General features: G+C 36.9%; 1 protein-coding gene across 5 annotated transcripts in view; it reads left to right on the forward strand.

Annotated features, from left to right (window-relative positions):
- LOC117407003 (nucleoside diphosphate kinase 7-like) overlaps window positions 1-13176 on the forward strand; it is a 78099-nt gene that overhangs the window by 41298 nt on the left and 23625 nt on the right. For all 5 annotated transcript variants that reach the window (XR_009329369.1, XM_059028889.1, XM_059028886.1 and 2 more), the window contains one exon: window positions 10767-10835. Coding sequence is in view for 4 of the 5 variants with exons in the window: in XM_059028889.1 (XP_058884872.1) it covers window positions 10767-10835 (69 nt within the window). In the remaining variant the exon portion in view is untranslated. The remainder of the gene's footprint in view (window positions 1-10766; window positions 10836-13176) is intronic.

Below are 13176 nucleotides of genomic sequence, written 5' to 3' on the forward strand. Positions count from 1 at the left end.
ATATATATATATATATATATATATATATATATATATACTGCTGTGCAAAAGTCTTAGACTTATGTTGCATTTTTCTACTGTGATGCATTATGAGCAGCAACAATTTACTCAAAGCCTACACTAGTGTTTTCTACTATTATAACCTTGACTTGCATAAAGAAGGAAAAACATTGAGTGAAATAGCTTGCATCACTTCATTTTCAATACGTGAAGATAATATCCTTAAGGAATAGAAAGAAGACAAGCATTGAATTGACAACAGAACTGGCAGAAGGCACAGGGGTCGTCCATCCATCAACAGTCCAAAGCACCTTTGACCATTGTTCCATAGCCCAATTTCTGTGTTCTTGTGCATATTTTAGTCTTTTACTCGTGTTCCCCTTTCTTAACAGAAGTATTCTTACTGCAACACATCCTTAGTCCTGATTTGATGGACAACGACACCTGTGCCTTCTGCCACTTCTGTTGTCAATTCAACACTTGTCTTCCTTCTATTTCTTAAGGATGTTATCTTCAAGTATTGCTAATGTTCATTATGGTAATTTTTTATTAGTTTTACAATGTTTAGTAAAACGTGACTTATTGTTTGACCTCGTTAGTACAACTGGCCCCCTTTTGCTAATGACATCTTCAGTCAGGGTCGTAACACAGTATAAATTTCCACATTTCTGTAAAATGACTTTACACTTACTTCAAAAGATGCAACGCGTTTCAGTAAATTCAAACGATAAACTTCGCATCCCGCGCAGAGGGAGAACACAAACGCAAAACGTCATTAAGTGGGGTTGGCATTGCAGGGGAGATGAAGGGAGGTTTCAGTTCCGATTGACTGTTTTCTAAGCATTATTTGTGAATGCTTATTCACCACTGCTACACACCCCGTTAGAAAATTGACTTTCCTGCATTTTTGTAACGCAAGACTAAATATGAGAGTATATGTGTACATTTGTTTTAAGTACTCCCCCAGAGGACTTAGATTAGATTTAATTCGTCCTCGGGGAGCATTGTACTGTTGATTTGATAGACAATGACACCTGTGCCTTCTGCCATTTCTGTTGTCAATTCAACGCTTGTCTACTTTCTATTCCATAAGGATATTATGTTCAAGTATTGCTCATCCTTGTTAGACAGCTTTTTGGGTCATCCAGTCCTGGGTTTGTGAATTACAGATGATGTTTCTCTGTACTTGCTGATTATGCTTCGGATACCACACCTTGAAAACTGAGTGATGCAAGCTATTTCACTCAATGTTTTTCCTTCTTTATGCAAGTCAAGGTTGTTGTTATAATAGTTTATATAATAGCTTTTTTTTTTTTTTTTTACAACTTAGAAATATTTTAATGCAATGTGAAACAATAGTGTTTTGACTAAAATAAAAAAGTGATACACTGAGCAAACCTTTTTGTCACTGGCAAGTTTGTGCTGGCAGTTACACATCCACAGTCTCTGATTTGATGAAAGCTAAACAGATAGGCAAGAAATAAAATCTAATTTCTTAACCTATCCCATTTTTTATTTTTTTTGTGATCAATTGTTTTTTTTTTTTTTTTAATAACAGAGACAAAGCATAAAAAAAACAAATAATATAAACTATTTACAATATTGCCAATGCTTGCACATTAAAATAATAAGAAAAAATAAATAAGAAAAAGTTACTACAATATTGTTATCTAAAAATAAAATTACATACCAAAAATAGAAACTAGTATGAAGGTAGTGGAAAGGAAGCCCAAATCATTTAGACATCAGCGTAGCCAAATCGGCAGCAGTTGCATTCCATGCCTGTATGGTTGTCAGACGTGCCTTATTAATCCTGGCTGTGGAGCATTCCAAAAAAACAATGCTTCTAAAGTCCGAGAGCCAGGTAGCAATCATAGGAGGAGTAGGGTCTATCCAAAGCCGTAAAATGGATTTCTTGGCTGCAGTTAACCCTGCAAGAAGTATCCTGCTCTGGTGTTGAGAAAGGCCTGGGGAGGAGTCATCATTCAATAGAAATACAACCAGATTTTTTATGATCTGAACCTCCGTCAGCTCAGTAATAGTTTGAGCTACACTGTCCCAGAACGCAGCCACAATTGGACATTCCCAAAACATATGTAGGTATGAGCCCACTGCACCAGCCTGACAAACTGTACAGAGCGGACTAGGGGACCTTTTCATTTTAAAAAGTATGTATGGAGTAGCATATGCTTTATGGATAAGTTTAAAGTGTATTAATTGGTGAGCTGGGTTCTTGGAAGCTAAAAATGTATTGTTCCATGCATTGTCCCAATCAGGAGAAAAATCCAGCTTTTCCATTTCACGCTCCCAAATTTTTGTAACTGGTAGAGTATTACATGCTTGTTTTAGCAAGTGTCCATAGATAGTTGAGACTGTCCCTCGTGAACAGGTGTCTGTGACCAACCAGTCTATCAAAGGATGAGGATATACATCTGAGTCCCAAGGATCCCCATAGGCACGTAAAGCAGACCTTAGTCTTAAATATAGAAAATAAGAAAAACCTGGGAGAGAGAAGTCTTCCTTGAGTTCTTGGAACGTTCGAAGGCCTTTATTGTTAAAAATATCTTTAAAACTATACACACCGCTATTTGACCATGGAGGGTATATAAAAGGCTTACCTCCTGTCAGTAAATGATTATTATTCCAAATAGGAGACAAATGAGAAAACTTAAATGGACCTCCCATAAATTTTTCCACATCGTGCCAAGTTTTTAATGTATTTGCAACAATAGGGCCAAATCTGAAATTTAAGTTTTTCTTGGGGATGCCAGCAAATAATAAGTCCTGTAGTCTATGTGGGCGAACTATAACTGCTTCCAAATTGCGCCAGGCAACTTTTGAGTCTATATTGGTCCATGTTTTTAAGGCCCTAACTTGCAAATCCCAATAGTATAGTTTAAGATCAGGAAGAGACAATCCACCATTGACCTTTGTGCGTTGTAGTACTGTTAAGCGAATGCGGGGACGTTTTCCATTCCAAATAAATTTAGATATAATAGAATTGGCTTCCTTAACAAAAGTAGGATATGGGGATAGGAGTAACATAGAAAATAAAAAGCTGAATCTTGGTAATATGTTCTTTTTAATCGTAGCTATCCTGCCTTGTAAAGATAAATGCAAGGGAGACCATCTCTGAAGGTCTTGTTTGATTTTGTCAAATAAAGTAGTGTAATTAACTTTGTTTATAAGTTGCAGAGAGGGGTTATTCTGTATTCCCGAGTATGTAAATTTATTATCAGTTGGGATTGTAATAGGGAGTACTGCATTCTTTGCAGGTAGTTTCAGAGACATTAAAATTGATTTAGCCCAATTAATTTTATAACCAGACATACTGCCAAATTTAGTAAATAGTGCTAGACAACGAGGAGTTGATTCTGAACTATTTGAAAGATATAAAAGAATGTCATCTGCGTAAAGAGAAATGTAATGTTTTGAGCCTGCGGTTGTTATTGGAGAAATATCTGTACTTTGTCTAACAGCTTGAGCTAGCGATTCCAACGATAGAGCAAATAGTAATGGGGAGAGAGGACACCCTTGACGCATTCCCCGTTGAAGTTTAAAAGTGGGAGATTGACAGCTACCAGTCATCACAGACGCCAAGGAATTATTATATAGTACTTGCACCATATGAATAAAACCTGGACCAAATCCAAAGCTTTCCAAGACCAACCAGAGATAGTGCCACTCGATTCGATCTAATGCCTTTTCTGCGTCCAGGGAAAAAACTGCACAAGATTCAGAGTGGGAGTCAGCATCACAAATGACATGTAGTAGTCGACGAATATTGTCAGAAGCTAGATGCCCTCTCCTGAAGCCTGTTTGATCAAAGTGAATCAAACTACCAATATATAGTTCTAATCTAGAAGCCATGACCTTAGCATAAAGCTTTGCACCGTGCATATAAGGGAAATTGGACGATAACTGGAACATTCATTTGGATCTTTATTTTTTTTCAATAATAGTGAGATTAAAGCTGTATTTTGGTCCCAATGAAAAGAGCCTGTTTCAATAGCGTAGTTTATAGAGTTCAATATAAGAGGACCAGCTATATCCCATATTGCTAGCAAGAACTCAGGGGGGAGGCCGTCTAAGCCTGGAGACTTATACTTTTGCATAGATTTAATTCCCTGTTTTAATTCTTCTAACGTAATAGGTGCATCAAGATGTTTACTTTGATCAGGATCCAATTTAGGTAAATTTAGTTCGCTTAGAAATTTTGTACAAGCAGTGTGATCTGTAGTGGTCTCTTTAGGTTTTGTAACCAATACATTATTTACAGTTTTAATCGCACTAATTGCTGCCAAACGTTCATTATGCTTTAGTCTCAGAGCTAGTAATCTACTCGGTCTTTCCCCGTGATAATAATAATTTTGCTTGGTGCGATGAATGAGGAATTCTGCTCGCGACAACGTCAGGGCTTTAAATTCGGTTTTGAGAATATTTAATTGTTTTGCTCTATCATCAGAAAAAGCCTGCTTCTGTCCTTTCTCTAAAATTTGAATTTGGGTTTCAAGGTTAATAATTTGTTTGTTTCTAGAAGTGTGTATATGGGAAGAAAATGCAGTGCAGTTACCGCTCAGAAAACACTTAGTAACTTCCCAAAGAACCTGAGGATTCTTAGCAGAACTGAAATTAAATTTAATAAATTCTTGTAGTTTATTATTAAGTTGTGTAATAAACTCTGAATTTTGTAAAAGAGAAGTATTAAAGCGCCATCTCTTTGCACGTGGAGGGCGTATTGTAGGTGATATATTACACAGTACAGGGGAATGATCCGAAATTAATATTGGCAGTATGTCAATTTTTGTCACATATTCAGTAAGTGTAGATGAGGTAAGAATATAGTCAATCCGAGAATAGGTTTTGTATCGAGCAGAAAAGAATGTGTAGTCCCTTGCATTTTCATTCTTCAAACGCCAAATATCCAGTGAGTTAGTATCTCTAATAAAATTATTAAAAACCACTGACGAATTCAAACAGTTATCAGCTGAATTGTGAGTAGATCGATCTAGAACCAGATTACTTACTGCATTGAAATCTCCTCCTATTATTAACTGGTACTCGGAGAAATCTAGAAAAGCATTCGCTATACCAGGAAGAAAGTTAATATCGTAGACATTAGGGGTGTAAATTGAAACAAAAGCAAATTTAACATTGTTCAAGGAACCTAGCAAGTAAACAAAACGCCCTGAGTCGTCACCCCCAGATCCTTCAGCAGAAAGTTTTAGTTTCCTATTTACCAATATAAGAACCTCCTTTGTTTTATTATTTGCAGAAGAATATGCTGCAACACGAAAGTGTTTATTTTGAAAGCGGTGAATGTCATCAGATTTAAGATGAGATTCCTGTATTAGTGCAATCGATATCCTTTTACGGTGCAAAAAATCTAGACACTTTGTGCGTTTAACAGGATTGTTTAAGCCACGGACGTTCCAAGATACAACATTAATATCAGCCATCATGGTGGATCAAAGTAAACAAACGAAAACCTCTCTCTCAAGAAAACAAACATAATAAAGACAGATACAGGGTACATTCTACTAGTTGCAGCAGCCAGCACATTGTGTGAAAAGATAACATACCAGTTAAAATAGAAATCGGACATATATGGTATGCTAAACAGTACAATATAATTGTAGGCAAGCATTGGCAAATAGAACAACAATAAAGAACCGATCCGTAGAAAGACAGAACTGAGACATATTAACAATAAACATAAGGCAGTCAGCAGAGAGGTATAAATAACTCTCTTATCTGCCAAAAACATAAAACTTCACTGATCCGTAACCCCCTAACACAGCAAGGTAACGCTCTGATCTCTAAACCCCCCGCCCCGACTCCAAGTCAACCACAAGACAAAATATGTATGTATATCGGCTTATTATTTTTTAACCTTATAACCTAACTTAAGTTAACCTTAAGTCTCGGTTAACTTCGGACATCGTTTAACAGTTCAGATCCCTTGCTGAGTTGTGTCCATTGCCGAAATAGAACCCGCAGGCTCCAAAGAGACCGCGAAATCTTCAACTTCCATAGGTGTTTTAAATAACCAGTGTTTCCCCCTATGAAGCACCTTAACCAGAGCTGGATAAATCAAGAAAGACTTGATCCCCTTCTGAGTCAGACGTTTCCTGGCTTGCGACATGTCCCGTCTCTTCTGAGCTGTGATATTGCTGTAATCTGGGAAAAAGCGAAGTGAACAGCCACCGTGTTGCAGAGTGGAGCTGGTCCGAGCTCCAGCGAGAATGGCCTGGCGGTCGTTGTAACGCAGCAGCTTGAAAATCAGGGTGAGCGGCCTATCTCTATGGCCTTCCTTTCCACTGTAAATGCGGTGGGCTCTTTCGATCTCAATAGATCTGCCTTCCAAAGCTGGAATCCATTTAGGAAGATTAGTTGGAGGAATTTGATAGGATCATCCCTCTCTTCGCCCTCGTCTAACCCCACAAGCCTTAGATTATTTTGGCGCTGTTTGTCCTCGTACTGGATCCGCTTCTCCTGTAATTTATCAACAGAGAGTCTGGTTTCGGCCGACTCCTGTTTGACCGCCCGAACAGTTACCTGCATATTGTCAAACTTAGAAGTAAATGCTTTCAAATCCTTTTCCAAGGAACCGAGCCTCTCCGTTAAACCGTGAAGTTCTTCCCGAATCACGTGTCTCATTAGGGGCTGCAAATCCGCAATGGTAGCACGCAGCTGTGACTCGGGGAGGTCAGTAGTCAAATCCTTTAACTTTTTCTTTGATGGTGAGGAACTCATGTCTTTATCATGTTTCGTTGCCATCTCCAATATTTTATGATAATTTTTATCGAATTAAGTGGCTGAACAATACCCGGATAAAGTTTTAAAGAAAAAAAAAACTGTCGGGCGGAAGGGAGTAGCAGACTTAAGTGTCCATTCCTGTCGTCAGGTCACGTGATCCCCGTTTATATAATAGCTTTGAGTAAATTGTTGATGCTCATAATGCGTCAGAGTAGAAAAATGCAGCATGTCTAAGACTTTTGCACAGCAGAGTGTGTGTGTGTGTATAATATATATATATATATATATATATACACACAGTAGATGCCACTTATTAACAACCTCTCGGTTCCCAGTGAAAGGTTGTCATTAACCGAAAGTTGCCAATAAGCGAAAGCCCCCATTTTCAAGTGTATTTATATGGAACAATGATATATACTGTGGTTGTACAAATATGGCGCTGAAATACATGTGTTTTAAATGTTACAGTGTTAAAAAATTAACATGAGAAACATGAAATACCCAAACATAGAACTGTTTACTTAACACGTGTGTAAAACAAAAAAAGGGGAGTAGGCTTATACAAATAGTACTATACAATGATGTACTACAATTGTCCTTACAATGAGTAAAGCAAACATAAAAATGTGTTTTACTTACAATCAATTCTAAAGAACACAATTTTAAAATAAGAAATTGTCCAACATTGTCTGCTTTTTACGATGTACCACCTCCTGCTATAAATCCATCTCAATTTTGCATGCAGCTTCGTAGCCAGTTTCAGAGCCATAATTCTGACATATTGTGCGGAAAATGTCCACAGCAAGTAACTTCTTCGAGTGAAGGCTCTTCGGGTTCCTCGTTTATGCAATATCCTGTGGCTCTTCAACCTGTAGGTGCTTAACAGCTACTGTGTCCACCTGACTGTCAAACTCTAAAATGGCCTTAAATTTCTCTGCTGTCAGATTGTCAGGAACGGCAGTGTCGGCCAGCACATTAACGTCCACCAGCTCAGCAGGGTCTGTGGTGGACACAGACCCTCCCTTTCTAAAGCAGTTGTCAATAGTCTGGGGGAGAACGGCAGCCCAAGACACCATAGCTAGATTAACTGCATCAAGAAGTTGTTTTTTTTTTTTGTTTGTTTTTTTTTGCAATATCCAGCACTCTAAGCTGTGCGTCGGTATCAAGAGAGGCAGTGATACGTGCATTCAGATTAGCTCTGTAGTGGCCTTTTTAATGTTTTTAATGGCACCCATGTCCATCGGATACATAATTGAGGTTGTGTTGGGAGGCAAAAATCACAACACAATGTTCAATAGTTCTGTATTGACTGAATGAGCTGGATAATTGTCAATCAAAAGGCATATGTGGTGGTTTTGAAGGTGCAGCTCCGTGTTCCAAGTTTTCAGCCACTCTTCAAACAATGAATTTGTCATCCAGGCATTAGCATAGTTCCTGTGGGTTATGCATATTGTCAGTTTTTGTTGAAGTTACAGTAACACTGGAATTAAATTTAAATTACTGAACAATTATATATATATATATATATATATACTGCACTTGAAGTCCCATTCTGATCACAGGCATTTGCAAACTACAAAAGAAAGGCAGCATCAATATCAGGTATTGAGGAAAATCGGAAACACTATTGACTTGCATCCACAGTTTGCTGTTCATAAGGCCTGTATTATTGTACCCCAGTTTTTCAGAATGGTTGACAAAGTGTTCGTGGGAATGTTGAAATCCCAGCAACATCTTTCGTTTTTTTGTATGGTAGTGCATGTTTTGTATGGTAGTGCATATGGTAGTGCACCCTTTCAACACCCCCACTGCAAGGCTAGTGCACGTTTTTGCACGGCTTCATGGAAATGGCATTGATGCACCATGGCCACTCAAAATGCATCAGAATCAGTAGTCCCAAAGCAGCACTAAAATAAAGAACAGAGGAGCATCTGGATGCAAGTTAAAACATTTCTCAATATCCTTTGCACTCAGCTGTTCAAACTAGGGCAATTTCATTTTATTCCAATTTTTCTTCCCTGGGGGGGCTCCAAAATAATTTGCGCTAACAGGAACTGCCTGTTAAGTGAATTCGTATTATAAGAAGTAATTTACAATAAGCAACTGCTAAATTTGCCTGTGACCATGTAGAAAATTCGTAGTATCAGGGAATTCTTTTGATCAGAGTTTGTTTTAATGAGAATTGACTGTATATATAAAAAGTGACACAATAAGCCTTTCTTTTCATATTTGGCTGTGCCTTTCAAGCATATGCAAATGATATTATCTGTATAATTATGTGGAGGATCCATTTGTATTCAGTCCATACACTCCTTTGTCCTGGTGGTTGTGTAAGAATATTCATACTTACCAACATGTCATACATGATTGCTGGCCTGGCACACATTGTTATAAAAGAGCAGGCAGGGGCGTTCCGTTTCAGCAAGAAATATCTGCAGAGATGAGTCAGACTCTGTCGAATGGAACAGGCTCCATGGAAAGACAGTCTCCTTCTGCTTATCAACAGTGCTGGACCTCTGCTGTCGGAGCATCTGCTGCGGGACATGACAGTTCAATGGAAAGAGAAAAGGGTGCAGACAAGTGCAACAAAGAAGCATTTCTCAATCCAGGGCAAAATAATCCAAGGTCATGCAGCAATTCTTGATGGCTTTGTCACATTAAACCTAATATTGTTACTGGAGTGATTTTAAAGGGAAGGGGATATTTAAAATCGTGTTCTTTAATCTAGGACAGTAAATCAATATTCATTGCTCTTTGGTAGACCTGTAACAGTAATAAAGCTCCCTGTACTAGAATATATAGATCAAATGCTTTTAGAAAAACAAAATTACCTGACATACTTTATTACACAAAAGGGCATTTCAAATTCTTTTGCTGTACTGTGTGAGATGCTGGACTCCCATATGTTGCCATCTGCTAAGCATAGCCCATTATAATAGTAACAGTAATAATCACACAATTTCAAAGAAATTGTGACCTAAACACTTCTGCCATTCAGCCCCTCTCCGTGTCCCTCTCAAGTTCATACGGATGCAGGACAGAATCATTTAGGAATCAAATACAGGAATGAGGCAAAAGGTATGAAAAGCTAGTGAATTAGACTGCTAGACCCTGGCATAGAATTTGTTTATAAGCCGTACAGCCTGTCATATAACATGCCAAAACCCTGAAATCGGTGTGCTGTTTTTAAATTATGGTTGCTGCTGAAACTATTCTGCACAATTAATATCTTATCCATTTCAGAAAATAAAAAGGTTTTTAATTTAATACTTTTATTAAAAAAGTATGGATAACATATGGAGCCAAAAAAATAAATAAATAAATGAATTACTAAATACTATAACCAATAACTGAGCCCTCCAGACTAGTTCCATTAAGCTTAGTTACGGGAAAAACAAAATGTATTCTAAATAAAACGTTCCAGATGTTTATAGCTGGAGAGAAAACAATATTTTTCCTATGACGGGACAGAGTCACAGTTACAATAGTAGGTAAACTGTACAGAATATGTTTTTAATATGATTTATTTGTCTTGTATTTTACAAGCATCTTCTGAGGATTTAACTTCATATTGGATGGGACTAATATCAGAGATGTGTATACTCATTTTTGCATTAGCAGGTTACAAACCTGCTTCACACACATTTATATATCGGTGATCCAGAGTTGTGAAATTACTTTCCTTGGCATTGGCCATATAATGTACTTCTCTGGGGTTCTGCATCACTTAATTTACTTTTGTCTTCTGCCTTTATTTTATTTATAAAGGATAATGTATCCACTGAGATTAAATTAAACCACTGTTCAAATAATGTTTTCTCTTTTAAAAATGGTGTTGATATTATCTTGTTTTTAATACTGTTATACATAAGTAAGTAAAGAATTGCATGCATTTTGTTGCCAGTGTCAGTTTTTTTTCTGTAGAGCAACATTTTAAGGTGGTGTTTCTGTAATTCTAAGGATTCTGGTAGTATTGTCTTATGTGTCTTTATGTTTTCTTGTTGCAGTTCATTTTGGACCGTGCAAATGCAGAAGAGTTTTATGAGATTTACAAAGGAGTTGTCGCTGAGTACACTGTAAGTACCAAACACAATGTCTTCCTTAATATTTGTACCAAATTGTTACAATGTTTAGACTAATAGATTAGTACATCTTCCAACACACCTTCAATGAGTTAAAGCGGTCTGGCTGTTAGATATGTGGCCCTTTGTGTAAAACATGGCCTTTCTTCTTGTAACATCCCATGGCAAAACTGAGTCCCTGACAAAAATTAATTTAAATGATTTACAAGAATTCGAATTTTCAGCCAACAGGTAACATAAATCCCATGAGAAGTAAAGGTAAATAAAAAATCAAAAGACCAGTGATCTCATATATAATATTCCATTTATAATTCTCCCTGGTACCAGTATAGTTAAAAAAAATAATAATAATAATAATAATAATAACTAAATAAATAAAAAAGCCTAATCAATATTGCTGTGTGTATTTCAACTTGGGAATGACATGTTCTAACTTCCTGTGTTACCATAACAAATGTTTGTCTCCCCTTTAAATGTATGTTTTGCACATATTTATTTTAAAACTAACAACCCGTTTACAATTGCGATGATGAGAGATGATGACACAAAGACTGAAGCAGTCAAACAAAGGGATGACATAATTAACTTGTTTTTGCACTATATCATCTGATCCTGCATACTCCTACTTAGCCCAAAACAGGAAAGCGAGTAATGGCAGTCCTTTGCAACCCTACTCAGACACATACTGTGAAAACAATATATGTCAGTGTGGCAGAAGGATGTGTTATGGAATTTGACTTTAGCGCTGCTACAATCTTGTTTCCATGGTCCCCACATAGCTTGTGACAAGTGAACTGTGAAGTTGATTTGACATCACCCTGAATCTGCTATTTTTGTATGCTGTGTGTTGTTTTTTCCCAGTTATTTGTTCCTAATGTTAAAGTTAGTGTATGCAATAACAAATGTTAACTGAGTTTGCGAAAATGTAGAAGTCAAGGGGCCATAATTAGTAAGCCTTTGCTACCTCATATAGTATTCGTATAAGGAATGCTATCCCTATTATCCAAAGCATATCAGAACCCAATGCATCAGTCAAAAACTGTCTAGGTATACTGAGCTACCTGGACAGTCACCAACAAAAATAACCATCTCGCGATTTGAGCATAGTTTTCTTTCTTTTTTTATCTCTTTTTTATCTTGCACTCTTAATGGGCTGTCATAGCCAAACATGAAACTCAATTTAGATCATGGCCCGCTATATATCAAATGATGCCTGCACGGCAATCATGATATAAAGCAGGTTCATCTGTATATTAGTGATGGGCACTAATATCGACATTTTCACATGATCTTCATAATAATTTCCATATCGCAATATCGTGGAATTTAAAATAATTCTCCTACAAAAAGCTTGCAGAGACATACTTTTTATTGCTAGTACTGCTAAAATATAAATGCAATATGATCAAGTTTATTGTATATTAAGGTAAAGTACACTGTATACATACCAATCATTGTCCGTCTCGTAGGCAAAGAAAAAACACACACTAAAGTATTATTTAACCATTTCATTGATGGAATAACTAAGTAAACATGGTCTATGGGTAGAATTGTACAATTGTGTGTGTGTGTGTGTGTATATATATATATATATAATTTAAACATTTTTAAATCTTGTTTTATCAGCCCCACAAGCCTGTCAGATCACAGTTTAGTTTCTGTCAGCGTGTTGCTCCCCTCTCTGAGAATACAAAGTGCATACTGGCATTTTAATACTGCTTTGATTAATGACGAGCATTTTAGGAAAGTTTTTAATTTTTTTTGGGAGAGATGGAGATGTAAAAAAAGAGACTTCTCCTCATTGGGTTGGTGCACTTTGTTACAGCAAACTAGTCATAACAATGTATTATTTGATCGGGTAAGTGTGAGGTTAGACACAATTTACATATTAATAAGATGCTGTTTATATATTTTAATATTGTGGTGGTAGCTCTTTTCTTCACCTTTAGGACTAAAAATTAGTGTCTGCTCTTTCCCCACTAGAAAAGTGTTACACAATTAATAAACAATGTGGTAATGTATTTCAAAGGGGGGAAATGGATATGAATGAAAAGGCCTTGGTGTATATTTGTATTCCCCATAGAGGACTTAAATACATTGTTCATACAACATGTCCAAGCTGGACCCATAATGACTGATAAGATCAGAAGGTTTTCAGGAGTAATGCATTTATAACACTACAAATAATGGAATCAATAAGCTTTCTGCATTACTGGGAACTGTGTTTGAGATGGAAGGAGGGGTTGGGGTTAGGGTTCTTGTTTTTGGGCCCTATCATCATACACAGTGAATTATAGCATGCTGTACACTGCTCTTCATCTTAGGGGAATGAAAG

This window comes from Acipenser ruthenus, chromosome 8, assembly GCF_902713425.1.
Source record: "Acipenser ruthenus chromosome 8, fAciRut3.2 maternal haplotype, whole genome shotgun sequence".
Lineage (NCBI taxonomy): Eukaryota > Metazoa > Chordata > Actinopteri > Acipenseriformes > Acipenseridae > Acipenser > Acipenser ruthenus.